Source organism: Brassica rapa, chromosome A09, assembly GCF_000309985.2.
Source record: "Brassica rapa cultivar Chiifu-401-42 chromosome A09, CAAS_Brap_v3.01, whole genome shotgun sequence".
Classification (NCBI taxonomy): Eukaryota; Viridiplantae; Streptophyta; class Magnoliopsida; order Brassicales; family Brassicaceae; genus Brassica; species Brassica rapa.
This window is the reverse complement of record NC_024803.2, coordinates 34,360,895-34,377,217: the sequence shown is the minus strand read 5'-3', so window position 1 is coordinate 34,377,217 and position 16,323 is coordinate 34,360,895. Positions and strand designations below refer to the sequence as shown.

Sequence of the window (16,323 nt, the reverse complement as noted above, 5' to 3'; positions counted from 1 at the left end):
ATGTCTGAATCACACTATCGTACATGCGTTAAACATCAACCTACACCATCTCAGACTCTCAGTAATCAATAAAATGTTCCCAAGTCACTTTTGGTGGAGTCATTATAATATTATCCTATCATCTATCTACCACTAGTATCGTCCAAGTAAAGAAAATGGCAATCGTATGTAATACCATTCAAAGTCACTTAAGTAGTTCTAAATCGAATCTAAAACCGGATCGTATATCAAAAGTTCAAAACTATTCGTACCAAGTTTATTGAGTTTCTTTATTCGCCGGCATGGTCAGACCAGGAAGCGTGAGCGGCTAAAACTCTATCAAGAAGCTCTTGATGTAAAGGGTTTGCCTCTCCTCTGCCCTGCTGATATCTTTGCCATGTGAACCAACGTTTTCCATTTATCCTGTTTTAGATTAGTACATGATTTGCTTTCCCTAAAATCAAGGGACTTGTTATCAATATCAATGGAGTTGATTTGATCTCATCGAAGTTTTATTTAGGGAACTACAAACGACTAGTCAACACAAATATTTATTTTTTTTTAAACTTCAAAACAAAAACTTGAGAAATGTATAGTTTTGATCCAAATATGACAACGTTTTATTAAGGAAAATAATATTATTTTGATAGAGCTTGGCAAATTCCATGTTGCACCAGAAAATATCTGAAAATGTAAGTAAAACTTAGCTTGCAGAGGACTGGAGTTGTTCCTCTACTATATATATTAACAGAACTATTCCTCTAAAATATTATTTAACTTCATTCATTTACAATTCATCCATCTATAGGTCTATATCCTTGCAGCTCCTCTAATGTTTAAACCCTAGAATATGCTTAAATAGAGTAATTTTTCGGCAAAAAAATGTTCTTTATATTTTGGAAGTAATACACAAGTCAACGAAATAAACAGAATCTAAGAATTAATCAAAGACACAAACTTGAGGTCAGAGAAAAAGGAAACAAACAAATATAAGAGATATCGGTTAAGATATTGCTAACATAGAGAAAAGTTCAGCACTATGAGAGCAAATAAACTTATATTTAAAAGAAATAAAAAGAATAAAGACGACTTTTTCTTTAAAAACTGTTTCATGTATATTGCTTTGATTAAAATAAAGAAGTTGAAAAACATTTTCAAATTTTTATGTCGCGTGTTGATTCTCTATTAGACAAATACTTTTCCAAATTTAATATCAGTATTCAAATGTTTGTTCAACAAAGACATAAGACCAAGAATAAAATACATAACTAAGGAAATGCATTAATGAATTTATGGCAGAAAATAATCTCAGAGAAGATTAACTTATGTAAAGTATCAGAAAGAAAATATATAAGATTTTCAGCGTATAAAACGTATCTTCAGACGTAGATTTCTTAGGACGGAGAGGTAGCAGAGAGAGTAGACGGGAAAACGGCTTATTCATGCCCGAACTAGGGATTGCTGAGAAAATACATACCTCAACTTTTACTGCAAGTCAAAACATACCTACACTAATCAAAAATTTAAAATTCATGCCTGAATTATGGATCGATAAAAAAATACATACCCCAACTCTTATTGCATGCCAAAACATACCTTAACTAATCAAAAATTTGAAATTTATGCCTAGTCTTTAGAAGTCAACGCTAATTTCAATCTATACTATTATTTGCGAAGTAAATTTTCGCAACGGAGCTCTCACGTTAAAAATTAGAGTAGCTAAAATCTATGTTACCCCTAATAAATTTTTATATATATTCTATTATATAATAAAATGAATTTTATTTGCGAAGTAATTTTTCGCAACAGAGCTCTCACGTTAAAAATTAGATTGGCTAAATTCTATGTTACCCTTAATGAATTTTTAAATAAAATGGATTTTATTTTAAAAATATTATATATTTTTTAAAATAATTATGATGATTCTTATATATTATGTTGTTATCTTAAAATAATATTTTACTATTATAAAAGTAAAAAAATTAAAAGAAGTGATTTTTTACAATATTATATTTAAAAAAAAAGATAATTCTTATATATACAAATATATCTTAAAATCACTTCTTAGAAAATATCCTTATACAAATATATTGCTCCATTAATATTTACTTAGATATTATTTTTATCTTAAATTTTAACTTTCAAAATAGTAAAATATTATTTCAAGATAACAACACAATATATAAGAATTATCCTATATTTTTAAGAAAATATAATATTGCAAAAATCATGTCTCTTAATTTTTTTTACTTTTACAATAGTAAACTATTATTTTAAGATAACAACACAATATATAAGAATCATCATAATTTTTTAAAAATATATAAGATTTTTAATATAATTTTTTTTTTATTATATAATAGAATATATATAAAAATTCATTAAGGATAACATAAACTTTAGCCACTCTGTTTTTTAACGTGAGAGCTCCGTTGCTATAAAATTATTTCAAAAATAATAGTATAGATTGAAATTAGCGTTGACTTCTAAAGACTAGGCATAAATTTCAAATTTTTGATTAGTTAAGGTATGTTTTGGCATGCAATAAGAGTTGGGGTATGTATTTTTTTATCAACCCATAGTTCAGGCATGAATTTTAAATTTTTGATTAGTGTAGGTATGTTTCGACTTGCAGTAAAAGTTGAGGTATGTATTCTCTCAGCAACCCCTAGTTCGGGCATGAATAAGCCGTTTTCCCGAGAGTAGACATACTAAAACCGCGTTAACAAAACTAATGAAAGGCTTTAAACCGAAAATCCATTACAATTTATGATAAACTGAAACTTTTCATCTAAACCGGAAACCTACAGGAAGAAACCAAGTTTTGGTTATCTAATGAAAAATTGGTTTACTGGTATAATTAGAAACCGTGTGTCGCACATTTGGTAAAGACGGTTGACTAACTCTTTCCTTTTTCTTATGTTAAGAGTTAAAGACACAATCTGCAGAAGATAGTTTCCTTCTTGTCTGAAGAAGAACACGCTTTTAAGCTCAAAACTCCCAAAACCGATATAAACCCAAAAAAAATCTACTTTTTTCTCAAATTCAATCTCCAATCTCTCGAATTTTTGTTCAAACCTCGAATCTTTAACTGATTCGAATGGGCGAGAAGGATTCAGAGACGGCTCCGATTTGGGGAAAACCCCAACAGAGAGAGATCAGCAACATCCACCCAGTGAATATAGAATCATCCACTCCATCCGGGCAACATCGATCGCTGAATCGAAGCCGAGGAGGTTCTTATGCCGAGCGAGGAAGAGGAGTCAAGGAGTTTCGTAGCTGGTTCCCTTGGCTGATCCCCTGTTTCGTGATCGCCAACGTCGTCGTGTTCGTGATCACCATGTACGTCAACAACTGTCCGAAGAAATCTGGAGATTGTTTCGCCGGTTTCTTGGGTCGGTTCTCGTTTCAGAGCACTAGGGAGAATCCTCTTCTTGGTCCTTCCTCTCTCACGTAAGTGTATTATCCTCAAAGAAGTGGTTTTGACTTCGGTCAAACCGGCTTTTTTTGAGATTGATTTTGGTTTAACAGGTTAAGAACAATGGGTGGGTTAGAAGTAAAGAAAGTGGTTAAAGGAGATGAAGGATGGCGTTTGCTTTCTTGCAACTGGTTACATGGAGGAGTTGTTCACTTGCTGGTGAACATGTTGACTCTTTTGTTCATTGGTATGCGTATGGAACGTGAATTCGGTTTTAGTAAGTACTCTCTCTAGCTCTATGTGTTACTCACTCACCTTTGATTAAATGTGTGTATAACCTATGGTTTTTATATTGTTATTCTCAGTAAGGATTGGTTTGCTTTATTTGATATCTGGCTTCGGAGGAAGTATATTGTCAGCTCTTTTCCTCCGCTCAAACATCTCCGTGGGAGCTTCTGGTGCCGTCTTTGGTTTACTTGGAGGAATGCTCTCTGAGATCTTTATCAATTGGACTATCTATTCTAACAAGGTACTGATACCTTTAAAAACTTATATTTTCATATATATATGATCTAGAGGTTGAGACTTTAATGTTGTTTGTTTATGTTTTTGTATAGGTTGTGACGATTATAACTCTTGTATTGATTGTGGCGGTAAACTTGGGACTCGGTGTGCTTCCGGGAGTAGATAACTTTGCTCATATTGGTGGTTTTGCTACTGGTTTTCTTCTTGGATTCGTGCTCTTGATCCGTCCTCATTACGGATGGATTAACCAAAGGAATGCTCCTCTAGGTAAACCGCACAAGTACAAGATGTATCAGGTCATATTATGGACCGTGTCTCTTCTCCTCTTGCTTGGTTGGTAAGTGTCACATTATATCAACTATAAACCAGTCTGTTTATTTATTCTATAATAAAGACAATATCAAAACCGGTTTGTTTCCTTGGCAGGTTCATTACTGGTTTGATCTCTCTTTTCAACAATGTGGATGGAAACAAGCATTGCTCATGGTGTCATTACCTTTCATGTGTTCCAACTTCTAGATGGAGCTGTAACCGAGAACCAGCCTCTTGCACGGTTAGCCATTTTTCATTACATGGTTTCTCCAGCATTGGATAGCATCTCCTTTTAACATTACTATGTGTTTTTCTTTTTATTTCATGCAGACGACTCAATTAGGCAACCAATTGAGCATGACTTGTTTGAGGAACGGCAAGTCTGGATCGTACATTTTGGCTAATCCATCGGATTCACGGATTAATAGCTTATGCGTTCAGCTTTGCCGTTGATCTATTTAACTGGTTATAGAGAATACACATTCAGATTCCGTTGTATCTTCTTCGTCACACACTCTTTCTTTCTTGCTTGCTTTGTATATATATATCTTATAAATGATACTACAGTATGTTGTTCTGAATTATGTTTTTTTTATTGAGCTGTGAAACTCTGGTAAATTTCAATGGTCGAGCTCGATCCTATTTAGTAAATTTGCATGGGTAACGTTTAGAACTTCAGAAGAAACGTTATTTACATGTTGAAACACACAAGTGGACTACCCCAGGCAGCCAAACTCGGTTTTTATTGTCTTTGAAATTTTGAATCCTATGTTATTTTTTGCCATAGGCTGATCTCTTGTCGGCCATGTGTGTTCTATATATCTCTTAAAATTAAAAAAAAAAAGTATAACAAACAGTCGCCGTCTGTGGGGATCGAACCCACGGCCACGGGATTAAAAGTCACGCGCTCTACCACTGAGCTAAGACGGCTTCGATGATTTTTTAGTATTTATAACGTACTATCCAGCACCTATACAAATAACAGTCTCGTTAACTTCTGAGTCGATTAGAGGGTCTCTGAGTGGATCTTTTACTCTTTTGAGTAAAGAACACTTAAAGAGACTATGGAAGTTACCAAAACATCTTTGCTTTCTGTAGAATTTTACATCATTTGCCACTGAACCACACCAGTGAACCAACCGTTCCGGCGACTGTGACCGGTCATTTTGATTTTTTCTCTTTCCCTCCCGAGAAAGTTTCGCAATGTTGCACGAGCTTCTCCTAGCTCTCCTCGGTTTCACCGGAGACCTCATCGTCGACGAGCGGGAGCAATTGAAAACCCTAGGCCTCGATTCCCCTCTCTCCGACGAATCCACCTTCAAACTCGCCCCCGACATCTCCTTCATCCAACCCAGCGAAAGGTACTCTCTCTCTCTCTCTCTTTTCGATCTCTTCTCCTTAATCGATCTGATTTCGATTTCTCTCGTAGGGACCTGATCGAGAGGTTGATCAAGCTAGGGTTTTACTACAGAGAGCTTGACCGGTTCGCGAACAAGTCCCGGAACTTGAGCTGGATTAGGTCAGTAACCACTGTGCATCCCTTGGAACGAGCCGATGAGCTGTCAAAGCAGACTAGTAGTAGTGGCGAGAAGAAGCCTAGTGTCTACCGCAGAGCTATTGCTAATGGAATTGTGGAGATTCTTTCGGTTTACAGGTCTGCGGTTCTTCACATTGAGCAGCAGCTTTTGGCTGAGACTAGGCCTATTCTTGCTACGGTGACTCAGGGACTCAATAAGGTATACATTTCTCAACAACACGTGAATACTACATTGAGCTTAGGATTACAGTATGAGTAAAGCCAATACCTTTGTTATCTGTCTAGTTTTTCCTTCTCTTCCCGCCACTTTACGAGGTTGTTCTCGAGATTGAGCGTGATGATATTCGTGGAGGGCAGCTTTTGAATGTGTTGAACAAAAGGTGTCATTGTGGTGTTCCTGAACTCAGGGCTTGTCTCCAAAGGTATATTCACGTTGCTTGCTTTGTTTCTTAGTCTTTCCATGTACAATAAATTAAAAAAATACATTGTATTGTTGCTTATTTGCATATCCATGTGTAGGCTTCTTTGGCATGGACATCAGGTCATGTATAATCAACTCGCGGCTTGGATGGTCTATGGGATTCTCCAGGATCCCCATGAAGAGTTTTTCATTAAGAGGTAACTGTAAATTCTATGTTGTTTTTTTTTTTTTTTTAACTCTCTGAGTGTCATCTTGTTTTGCTCAGTGTCGCCATTAGTGGTCCTCGTAATATATTGGCTTCTGTAGTCTTGAGCTGATGCCGTTGCCTATATCTGTACACTTTGGTTTCTGTATGTTTTTCTCTAAAGAATATACAGTTCAGTTCTGATATACTTTGCAGGCAGGAAGATGGCGATTTAGATCATCGCTCATCTCAGGAAGAGATATCTGAAAAGTTGGCTCGTACCTCAGTTCACGAGACATCTTTAACTGATTGGCATTCTGGATTTCACATCTCTTTGGTATTTTCCATGCCATTTTTTAGTTTTTAATTAGGTGCAGTTAATGTTACCTGTAATGATGTTTGTGTGCTTATATTGCAGGATATGTTACCTGATCATATTCCTATGCGTCTTGGTGAATCAGTTCTTTTTGCGGGGAAGGCCATAAGGGTTTTGCGAAATCCCAGTCCTGCTTTCCAGTTCCAGAAGGACAAGAGTTTTCAGCAGACAATGCGTGGCTCCCAGAGAATTCGTGGATTTATGCATAGTGATTTCTCTGAGAAGGAAACTGAGTTGGATGCGGATCTTACTGGGGAAGAGTTACTCCCTCAATCTGAGGCAGACAAGATCGAAGCTATGTTAAAAGATCTGAAGGTACTGGTTGGGAGACTGTCTCATGGTTTATTTCGGTTTCATTCATGGGACACCTTTATTATCATGTTCATGATAGAACTAGTATTTGTCTCTCTTACAATCACATTATACTTAAATTTTAAACCTCTACGTGCAGGAATCATCTGAGTTTCACAAGAGATCATTTGAGTGCACTGTTGATTCTGTTCGAGCAATAGCAGCCAGTCATCTTTGGCAGGTGAGGTTCTCACCTGTCAACTTCTAATTCTTAATCATTTGGAATTTTGGATCAATTTTTATTACATACCTTCCTTTCTACAGCTCGTCGTTGTGCGTGCTGATCTCAATGGTCATCTTAAAGCTCTAAAAGACTATTTTCTGCTAGAAAAAGGAGATTTCTTTCAGGTAAACTGAATATAATTTCTGTTGTCACTCGAGTTGAAAATAAGGTTAATTTATATCCATATCGTGTGTTTATGTCCTCGTTTCTTGCATTAGCCTCAGTAAACGACATGTAGACATGTAATCTCATATCTTATAGACTTTCTGATTTCAGTGCTTTCTGGAGGAGAGTCGCCAGTTGATGCGTTTTCCACCTCGCCAGTCAACTGGAGAAGCTGATCTAATGGTACCATTTCAGTTGGTAAGTGTATACATGTCATATAAGAGTTTTCATGATAAAAGGTTCTGATGAGGTCAAATTGTGTATATAACGCTCTTTTTTTGAAACGCACAGGCTGCAACAAAAACAATTGGCGAGGAAGATAAGTATTTCTCTAGGGTATCCCTAAGGTCAGTAACATCACGTTCTAGTATATGAGTATTTGCCAGCCTTTGATCTAAAATGGGAAGCACACATTAATAATTACTTCAACCAACTGGTCCATAATTTTGCTGTTTTAACTGCTGCTCAACAGGTTGCCTTCATTTGGAGTTACAGTAAGATCTTCTCAAGCTGACCTGGCGAGATCTAAACTCGCTCTTACGGGGAAGGCGAATCTTACATCAGACACCTCTGTGGATGGCTGGGACGCTATTGCTCTTGAGTATTCTGTTGATTGGCCCATGCAACTGTTTTTCACTCAAGAAGTACTATCTAAGTAAGAATCATTGGGCATTGCTTGAATCCTCTTTTTCTTCGAATTTTTCTCACTTCAGAGGTCTTGTATCAATTTCGTTGGCTGTTTACTGGAACTTGAAATGCTTGATGCTTTGTCTAAGAGCTATAGTTTTGTGTGTTTTAGGTATCTCAAAGTGTTCCAGTACTTGATACGGCTAAAAAGAACTCAGATGGAATTGGAGAAATCATGGGCTTCTGTAATGCATCAAGATCACATGGATTTTGCTCAACATCGAAAAGATGGTACAAAGGAATCAATATCTCAGCAAAGACGACAAGGCATACGACCCATGTGGCGAGTCAGAGAGCACATGGCGTTTCTTATAAGGAATCTTCAGTTTTACATTCAAGTAAAGAAACCCAAAGTTGGTCTCAAGGCAGATTGATAAAAAGCAAAAACATCTAAGGTTTGATTTCTCTTTGTCTTAAGGTTGACGTGATAGAATCTCAGTGGAAGGTGTTGCAAACTCACATCGAAGACTCTCAAGACTTCACTGAACTCGTTGGCTTCCATCAAGAGTGAGCTATTGTTACTGTTATAAATAAATTTGGGTTTAGTTTCTTTGCTACGACTACTACTTACCCACTATACTATGTAAATGCAGGTATCTCTCGGCTCTTATCTCTCAATCTTTCCTCGACATTGGTGCAGTCTCGAGGATACTCGACAGCATCATGAAACTCTGTCTCCAGTTCTGCTGGAACATTGAGAATCATGAAAGCAATCCAAACACTTCGGAACTTGAAAACATATCCGAGGTGCGTTATCTTTTCGCACATTCAATTCAAACTAAGTGCTCTGTTTCATTAGTTTGTCTTTCTTGCGGTTTTGAAGGAATTCAACCAGAAGTCGAATTCTTTGTACACCATACTGAGAAGCAGCAAGCTGGCCGGGAGCCAGCGAGCCCCGTTCTTGAGACGGTTTCTTTTACGCCTAAATTTCAATTCTTTCTACGAGGTAGTGATTTCTATACAGTAAGATTTTGTGGTTCATAGAAGTCGAGCTTCTTTACCTACTCTGTTTCACTGCAACAGGCAACTACAAGGGGCTTGTTGAACGTTGTTCGGCAACGCCCAGCTCTTCCATTGTAAACGTACGACAGTTCTTGTCAGAGAATCTAATGCAGCTTTTTCACAAATGGACTTGAGGCTTTGCAGCAGCTATGACACCTGGTGAAATATTGTTCTGATCTTCAAATCATGATCACATGACGCCATTAAAGGAAATATGTATGATATGTGGACGTGGTTTGTGCTCTCACGCATTTCCTTATAAACTCAAGAACATAAACTGCAAGTTGTGTGTTTCCTTCGTGATTTTGAGATGTTATACTATGTAAATTAAGTTAGAGACGACTATTAGGTCTGGTTCGTTTGATTATTTGAATGCTTGATGATGATGCGAGTTCTATATTTTTCTATTTTAACACGTTTTATCTTATGCGAATATTAGCAAAGTACAACATGAAGCTATAGTATAGTCTACGTCCATCTTAGTAAGCTGATGCTATGAACAACACATGCAACTATTGTATAACAATAGATTGTACTTTTACTGCTATCCAAAACCTTGAAAATTTCTGGAAAATAGGTGTTCTTATTAACTGACAGACGCAAAAAGTATCCATACTACAAAAAGATAATGCAAGTGCTTCAAAATGTCTTAGGCCAGAATCTGAAAATATTGAAGAAGAACAAAGAGCAACAAAGAACGAAGATGAAACCCAGTAAGGATGAATTGGAAAACCCCCCATGGCTTAGACTCAAACTCAAAAGCATTTCCGGTGAACAATGGACGGGCCTGACTCATCATATTCCGCCTTTGCAATCCACATCTGCAAAAATCATGAAAGACATATATCAGTCAGAAATGACTAGAAATTATTTGGTTTGAGTGAAATAAAACTGGTTGTACTAGTTACCTGCTGGAAGGTACTGAGAGAAGCCAAGATGGATCCTCCAATCCAGACAGAGTATTTCCTCTCAGGCGGTGCAACAACCTTGATCTTCATGCTGCTCGGTGCTAAAGCAGTAATCTCCTTGCTCATTCTATCAGCAATTCCAGGGAACATAGTGGTTCCACCACTGAGCACAATGTTACCATACAAGTCCTTTCTGATGTCCACATCACATTTCATTATGGAGTTGTAAGTGGTTTCATGGATACCGGGATTCTCCATACCAATCATAGACGGCTGGTAAAGAACCTCAGGGCAACGGAACCGCTCAGATCCAATGGTGATCACTTGCCCATCAGGTAACTCGTAGTTCTTCTCCACAGAAGAGCTGGTATTAGCCGTCTCGAGCTCCTGCTCATAGTCCAGAGCAATGTAGCAGAGCTTCTCCTTAATGTCTCTGACAATTTCACGCTCAGCTGTTGTGGTGAAAGAGTAACCACGCTCAGTGAGGATCTTCATCAGCGCATCTGTGAGGTCACGACCGGCGAGATCAAGACGTAGGATGGCATGGGGAAGAGCGTAACCCTCATAGATAGGGACCGTATGGCTCACACCATCTCCAGAGTCAAGCACAATACCTACAAGCATAGATCAACAAATGTTGAAGATACACAGTTGTTGAATCTGCAGAGTAAAAAAAAGGCTATATGATTTTGGATTTACCGGTAGTACGACCACTAGCGTAAAGTGAGAGGACAGCTTGAATAGCAACATACATAGCCGGAGCATTGAAAGTTTCGAACATGATCTGAGTCATCTTCTCACGGTTAGCTTTAGGGTTGAGAGGTGCTTCAGTGAGTAGAATAGGATGCTCCTCAGGAGCAACACGGAGCTCATTGTAGAAAGTATGATGCCAAATTTTCTCCATGTCATCCCAGTTGTTGACAATGCCGTGCTCAATAGGGTACTTGAGAGTTAGAATACCACGCTTGGATTGAGCTTCATCACCAACGTATGCATCCTTCTGTCCCATCCCAACCATGACTCCAGTGTGACGTGGACGGCCTACGATACTTGGAAACACAGCCCTTGGTGCATCATCTCCAGCAAAACCAGCCTAAGTCAAACACAGAACATAAAACCATCTTAGAGATGGACTTAGCTACATTATTCATCAGATCAACAAAAATTACAACTTCCATGGTTAAACAATGCACAGATCCATCTAATGAGTTCTCCTAAATCCACTTAGAGATATGTTGGAGGATATAAAGGAGAGATTTCAATAGATATCAGATTAAAGATTCCATTTTGAGCAATTACCTTGACCATTCCAGTACCATTGTCGCATACAAGGGGTTGAATGTCCTCACCGTCAGCCATTTTCTACTTTTCTGCAAAGAAATAAACATAAGACCAATTTTGGTATATAAAACAAGAATATATTAAAAGGCAAAGCAGTCAATGATCCTTTCCATAGCATTATTATTATATGATGATAAACAAAGAAAAATAACAATTCATTTTCAACGAGTCAATACAAATTATATCCAGACAGAGAGAGAAAAGACAAGAATCAAAATCTAAAAGGAATGAGAGAAAGATTCTAGATCCAGTAGAATCACGTTACCAATTGGATTTAATATTATTAAACAATATCAACCAGAGAACACACAGTTGAACAAATAACACTATCAACACTTGTGCTCGCCTCGCCTGCATTGAATAATACACCAATCTTTGCCACTTACAGATCCAGAAATCAAATTCAAAGAATCAAAGAGACACAAATTGTTAATCGAGAACGAGGTGGAGGAATAAAGAAATCAGGATCTGTAAAAACAAAAAAAACGACAGGAAACAGGAGGAGAAAGAGAAGAGAATGAAAACCTTTCTCGCGACAGGAAGATTCTCGGGAAACAATCTGTCTAAGAAACAAAACAAAACGAACACAAAACCAAAATGAATGGCGAAGCAGTAAAAATATTAAACGGGTCAAAAGGCTTCGCTCCTCTTTTTCCGGTTCAATTAACTAAAAGACGTTTTTACCCTCTCTTTTAAAATGGGTTAAACTGTAAAGTCCAAACCTAAGCCCGCGTTTAAGGCCCAATAGTGGCCCAATCTATTTGGAAAAGGGTTAGGGTTTCTCTTTAGCCTCCTCCGTATATACACATTCAGAGGTGTTTCACTCGTGTTTCTTCTTAGCTCGATACAAAAAACAAGGTATATGACTTCTGATCCAGTTCTATGCTATCTCTTCTCGTGATGGTCTTGTGAATCGGTTTCATCGATGTTGTAACTGTATAGAAATCTCTTATTGATCTGATGTTGTTGGTTTTTGAAAATTTTGCAGAAGAAGATGACAGCTCCTCAGGTGAAGACCGGTTTGTTCGTCGGGTTGAACAAGGGACATGTTGTCACCAGACGCGAGTTGGCTCCTCGTCCCCGTGCTCGCAAAGGAGTATGTTCTCTCACTTTTTTTATTCTTTGGCCTTAGTTTTAATAGTTCCTAGTTAGTTCTGTTCACATAGTTCTAATACTGTTTCTGGATTCATGATCCTAAGTGCTATCATCGTTATCTTGTGAGTGTTCTAACTTCACGGCTTTGTTTGAAATCACTATTTTGTCTAGCAATGTCGATGCAGTTTTTGTACTTCTTTTTTTCCTTAATTTGAGCTTGTCTTGTACTAAATTCGTGGTGCTGTGTTCTTGATTTGCTGTAAATTGAATGTGGTTTGTGTGTGCTCAGCAAACGAGCAAGAGGACGCTCTTTATCAGATCCTTGATAAGGGAAGTTGCCGGTTTTGCCCCCTACGAGAAGAGAATCACTGAGCTTTTAAAGGTTGGTAAAGACAAGCGTGCTCTCAAGGTGGCTAAGCGTAAGTTGGGAACCCACAAGAGAGCCAAGAGGAAGAGAGAGGAGATGTCTAGCGTTCTCCGCAAGATGAGGTAAAGAAACCCTAAGCTCCATTTCACTATTGCTCTTCTTGATGTCTCTTACCTGTGGAATCAAAGCCTAACTTATTGTATAGCATAGTTAACTAGGAGCAAAACTATCTTCTAATTGAAATTTCCATTCCGAATACTCATTTCAGCTAAAGCATAGACAGCAAAAGAAATTGATTTTGTTGTTGTAATGAATGTAGGTCTGGTGGTGGTGGTGCTACTGAGAAGAAGAAATGAGCATCGTTTCTCTCAGGATGACAAGCTACTCTTTTTTTAACGTTTGTTTTAGTATTTGGGATTTGAAGAGAATTTTGTCCGGTGATTATTTGTTGAAACTTATCATTTTATCTCTTATTACCTCTGATTTCATTTAAATACTGAAAAATCAAGAAAGTACCTTTGAAAAATCAAAGTAAAATGCTCCAGAAAGTACAATGGAAGTAAATTTCGGAAAATGTGTTTATGACTGACAGGATTCTCTGTAAAGTATATCTCAAACTTCATTAAAGACTTGTTATCTTGATTCTCAAATCTCCATACAAGTTTCTAAACCGCAAAATTACAATTTCCTAACAAAAAGCGCCTAAAACACACACCAAGAACCTTATTTCACTGATGAAGAAAACTATCTCCTTTCTTTTTTTCACATAACACCCAACTTCATAAGATATAAGATTAATAGAGTCTGATCGACAGTATAAACTCTTTAAAGAAGGAAAACTAGCTTGATAACATCTAGATCGAACCTAGGAAACATGAAGCCATGCTCACACACACAACAAAAAAAAGAAAAAAGCTAAAATAGTCTTACACTGGATTACTACTACTATAAGAGTTGGATTCATTATTCATCTTGTCTATGGTATAAGTTGTGTGGCTTAACCAGACAACCAGTGACAATGATGCACTCTCTAGACTTTCTTTGAATCTTTTTTATTTTCTTGATGATGCCATCACCAAAACTCTTGCTTAAGCTCAGTTTCTTCAGGACAGCACAATGACTCAGGAAATATCTAGCTAATTTCATCTGGCTTGATGTTTTTGTTGTGCCTTGCGTCGCAAGCTTAACATACTTGAGAGACGATACGAAACACGGCGGCACAGATGAGAGTTTCATTGGGCTTTCCTCTATATCAAACACAAATTCCTGATAATTAATATGCCCCAAACAAAGAGATGGTTAAGTTTTATGGGATGAATATGCAAACTTTTACATACAAGAGAATAATAAGAGACTCACCAAGAAGAGTGTGTGTCGATTCGGACAGCAACAAAGAAAGGTTGGCAGCAATTCCCAAAACGAGTCAAGGAAAGAAGCATATAACCAAGACAAGTTAGAGAAGTGAGGTAACTGTTCCAATTTTGAGTAATCATGGATGACCTCTAGAGTATTGTAAGAGATCTCCATGCGGGAGACTGTGGATATCTTGGTGAGGAAATTACGGATCATAGTCCTCTTGGAATTAGAATCATCATCATCTTGGTCCAGTGATGTATAACCATCATTCCCATCAAAGTGAACATCGATGTTCACCGATGCATAGGGAGCAATACTGTGTATAACGATGCTTCTAGATAAGTGATCACGGAGACTCATATGCTCAAGCTTCGAAGCATCTATTTCCACAACATGATCTTCCAAGAGACCAACTTGGCATGAGTCAACCCATAGAGTTAAACTTTTTAAAGACTTGGAGCGCACACAAATAATTTTAAGATAATCAAATATATCCCTGATTATGGTTAACTTTTCAAGAACCGGGCAGCTGGTTAGAAGTGTCTCAAGGTAATTGGATTCGTCATGGATCAGCGAATCGTCATACTCATACCTTACAGTATCTAAACACATAACCTTCAGACAAGGTAGGGAAGCAACAAACTCTAGTTCCATGTCACTCAAAGCTACGTGGTAGAGACTTAAGTTGGCCAAGGTATTACATGAATATAGCGAAAGAGGCATACAAACTATTTTGTCATCGTCTGAGTTAACTTGAAAATCCAGATGATGAACCCTACGCCTAACTAAAGCATCTATCCACAACTCCAAAACACTATCATTATTATCATCATCATCAATATCGTCAGGAGAACAGATCAACTTGAATCTATTCAAGGTTAGATTTTCGTCAGATTTAAGAAATCTATGGACGAAGTCCGTAAAACTGAAAACATCATCGTTGAATTGGAGTGAGTCCAAGTCGAAAGCAGGAACCTGTAACCAGAGACTCCTCCAACGTTTGGACAAAAGGCTGCTTCGAACTGAATATTTTGTCGAGAGAAAAAAGAGTATGTGACAAAGAAATGAATCTGGTAAATCGTTTATCTCTGAGTTGCTTCTTCTTCTTTCCTCTGAGCTACTTTGCTTCTCTTTTAGGAACCTTTTCTCCATTATTACTTATGCCCCTCTAAACCCTAGAAAACTATCATTAATCACAAATTATGTTACATGGAAACTGAAGCTAGGCACAAAATCGAGATTTTTTAAAAGAAATTATTATATTAATTATTTTTAATACTTCATAAATAATTGACACAATATATTTGTATATATTATATATGTTTAATAAAAACATCTATACATAAATATAATTTCTAGTATTAATTTTAATATTTATATATTTATATTCTCTCTATTCATTTACTATTAAAATTTGGATTTTACATAAATTAAAAACTATGATTATATATATTTTTTTTTTGAATTATATAGAGGTATCCTGGCCTCACAGAAGTGATCCAGACTAGTCACGTGTTGCCACGTGTCGGTCATCTGTCCCTGGTGATGCCGAAATGTTAATTCCCCAATGACCGGGATTATAGTTTTTTTTATTGATACATGACATTGTATTTTATTTTAAAAGAATAGAAGCGTGATTCTAAAACTGAATCATAAACTTCCAACATATTTTTATAGAAAATATTTTAGAAATGTTGTGAAAGCGAGATTCCATAAAGTTCCAGAAGGTTTCGATTCCGGTTCCGGTTCCAAGGGAGTCGGGCACGTCCGATGAGTGCAACGCACAAAAGTAACGAAAAATACAAATACAAATAATTTCGTTAAAATATTGTCATGTCCGCGCTTAAGCATTCACACTCCCGCTCGTTACCCTCGTCTTGCGAATCGCCAATCACAAGATCTTACGGTTCAAAATCTCACTCACGCATATGACGCGGATAGCAACATATCTAACGGTTTAAAAGTCAGAAGCTTACAACCACGCGGATCGATGACAACAACCGTCGATTGTAAACGATCTGACGATGCAGAATCTCTCAAATTTATTAAAAACACTCACACAAATCATTCTCGTCT

General features: G+C 37.2%; 5 protein-coding genes and 1 non-coding gene across 11 annotated transcripts; 3 read left to right on the top strand and 3 right to left on the bottom strand.

Moving 5' to 3' along the window:
- Positions 1-2,877: 2,877 nt before the first annotated feature.
- Positions 2,878-4,885, top strand: LOC103841301 (RHOMBOID-like protein 4). The gene is made up of 6 exons (XM_009117827.3): positions 2,878-3,432; positions 3,511-3,674; positions 3,763-3,926; positions 4,015-4,259; positions 4,349-4,475; positions 4,565-4,885. Exons 1-6 carry the CDS (start codon positions 3,080-3,082, stop codon positions 4,685-4,687), a joined length of 1,176 nt encoding a protein of 391 aa, XP_009116075.1. The 5' UTR covers positions 2,878-3,079; the 3' UTR covers positions 4,688-4,885.
- Positions 4,886-5,092: 207 nt separating this feature from the next.
- On the bottom strand, positions 5,093-5,164 carry TRNAK-UUU. The gene has a single exon. It is a non-coding gene; the product is annotated as a tRNA-Lys (tRNA).
- A 181-nt stretch (positions 5,165-5,345) lies between these two features.
- Positions 5,346-9,591, top strand: LOC103841300 (gamma-tubulin complex component 4). Of its 2 annotated transcripts, none has more exons than XM_033281090.1 (16): positions 5,346-5,595; positions 5,664-5,970; positions 6,057-6,193; positions 6,291-6,389; positions 6,575-6,713; positions 6,795-7,067; positions 7,204-7,284; positions 7,368-7,451; positions 7,603-7,689; positions 7,783-7,838; positions 7,964-8,146; positions 8,291-8,516; positions 8,597-8,685; positions 8,772-8,925; positions 9,002-9,124; positions 9,202-9,591. In XM_033281090.1, the coding sequence occupies exons 1-16, from the start codon at positions 5,438-5,440 to the stop codon at positions 9,256-9,258; spliced, it is 2,253 nt and encodes a 750-aa protein (XP_033136981.1). In that variant the 5' UTR covers positions 5,346-5,437; the 3' UTR covers positions 9,259-9,591. The 2 variants fall into 2 exon arrangements, with proteins under 2 accessions (XP_033136981.1, XP_009116074.1); XM_009117826.3 differs by having other exon boundaries at positions 5,347-5,595; positions 6,593-6,713.
- A 131-nt stretch (positions 9,592-9,722) lies between these two features.
- Positions 9,723-12,082, bottom strand: LOC103841298 (actin-1). Of its 3 annotated transcripts, none has more exons than XM_009117825.3 (5): positions 11,816-11,871; positions 11,388-11,458; positions 10,788-11,181; positions 10,089-10,702; positions 9,723-10,001 (listed from the first exon to the last, which is right to left on the bottom strand). In XM_009117825.3, exons 2-5 carry the CDS (start codon positions 11,445-11,447, stop codon positions 9,936-9,938), a joined length of 1,134 nt encoding a protein of 377 aa, XP_009116073.1. In that variant the 5' UTR covers positions 11,448-11,458; positions 11,816-11,871; the 3' UTR covers positions 9,723-9,935. The 3 variants fall into 3 exon arrangements, with proteins under 3 accessions (XP_009116073.1, XP_009116071.1, XP_009116072.1); XM_009117823.2 differs by lacking the exon at positions 11,816-11,871 and adding an exon at positions 11,955-12,082 and having other exon boundaries at positions 9,744-10,001; XM_009117824.3 differs by lacking the exon at positions 11,816-11,871 and adding an exon at positions 11,967-12,052 and having other exon boundaries at positions 9,744-10,001.
- Positions 12,083-12,215: 133 nt separating this feature from the next.
- LOC103841297 (60S ribosomal protein L36-2) lies at positions 12,216-13,385 on the top strand. Of its 3 annotated transcripts, none has more exons than XM_009117822.3 (4): positions 12,216-12,287; positions 12,418-12,525; positions 12,814-13,013; positions 13,211-13,385. In XM_009117822.3, the coding sequence occupies exons 2-4, from the start codon at positions 12,424-12,426 to the stop codon at positions 13,245-13,247; spliced, it is 339 nt and encodes a 112-aa protein (XP_009116070.1). In that variant the 5' UTR covers positions 12,216-12,287; positions 12,418-12,423; the 3' UTR covers positions 13,248-13,385. The 3 variants fall into 3 exon arrangements, with proteins under 3 accessions (XP_009116070.1, XP_033137112.1, XP_033137111.1); XM_033281221.1 differs by having other exon boundaries at positions 12,270-12,287; positions 12,411-12,525; XM_033281220.1 differs by having other exon boundaries at positions 12,283-12,332.
- Positions 13,287-16,097, bottom strand: LOC103841296 (F-box/FBD/LRR-repeat protein At1g16930). Its single transcript, XM_009117821.3, has 2 exons — positions 14,251-16,097; positions 13,287-14,157 (listed from the first exon to the last, which is right to left on the bottom strand). The coding sequence occupies exons 1-2, from the start codon at positions 15,397-15,399 to the stop codon at positions 13,855-13,857; spliced, it is 1,452 nt and encodes a 483-aa protein (XP_009116069.1). The 5' UTR covers positions 15,400-16,097; the 3' UTR covers positions 13,287-13,854.
- Between the last annotated feature and the right edge of the window lie 226 nt (positions 16,098-16,323).

Excerpts from the sequence above, each read along its gene's own strand:
- LOC103841301 (XM_009117827.3), top strand. The coding sequence starts at position 3,080 with ATGGGCGAGAAGGATTCAGAGACGGCTCCGATTTGGGGAAAACCCCAA. Across the intron at positions 3,433-3,510 it reads CTTGGTCCTTCCTCTCTCAC|GTTAAGAACAATGGGTGGGT; the intron begins GTAAGTGTATTA and ends TTGGTTTAACAG. Across the intron at positions 4,260-4,348 it reads CTTCTCCTCTTGCTTGGTTG|GTTCATTACTGGTTTGATCT; the intron begins GTAAGTGTCACA and ends TTTCCTTGGCAG.
- LOC103841297 (XM_033281220.1), top strand. The coding sequence starts at position 12,312 with ATGCTATCTCTTCTCGTGATG. Across the intron at positions 12,333-12,417 it reads TGCTATCTCTTCTCGTGATG|AAGAAGATGACAGCTCCTCA; the intron begins GTCTTGTGAATC and ends AAAATTTTGCAG. Across the intron at positions 12,526-12,813 it reads GTCCCCGTGCTCGCAAAGGA|CAAACGAGCAAGAGGACGCT; the intron begins GTATGTTCTCTC and ends GTGTGTGCTCAG.
- LOC103841300 (XM_033281090.1), top strand. The coding sequence starts at position 5,438 with ATGTTGCACGAGCTTCTCCTAGCTCTCCTCGGTTTCACCGGAGACCTC. Across the intron at positions 8,926-9,001 it reads AACTTGAAAACATATCCGAG|GAATTCAACCAGAAGTCGAA; the intron begins GTGCGTTATCTT and ends GCGGTTTTGAAG. Across the intron at positions 9,125-9,201 it reads ATTTCAATTCTTTCTACGAG|GCAACTACAAGGGGCTTGTT; the intron begins GTAGTGATTTCT and ends TCACTGCAACAG.
- LOC103841298 (XM_009117823.2), bottom strand. The coding sequence starts at position 11,447 with ATGGCTGACGGTGAGGACATTCAACCCCTTGTATGCGACAATGGTACT. Across the intron at positions 11,182-11,387 it reads ATGGTACTGGAATGGTCAAG|GCTGGTTTTGCTGGAGATGA; the intron begins GTAATTGCTCAA and ends TGTTTGACTTAG. Across the intron at positions 10,703-10,787 it reads CGCTAGTGGTCGTACTACCG|GTATTGTGCTTGACTCTGGA; the intron begins GTAAATCCAAAA and ends CTATGCTTGTAG.
- LOC103841296 (XM_009117821.3), bottom strand. The coding sequence starts at position 15,399 with ATGGAGAAAAGGTTCCTAAAAGAGAAGCAAAGTAGCTCAGAGGAAAGA. Across the intron at positions 14,158-14,250 it reads ATCGACACACACTCTTCTTG|GAATTTGTGTTTGATATAGA; the intron begins GTGAGTCTCTTA and ends ATTAATTATCAG.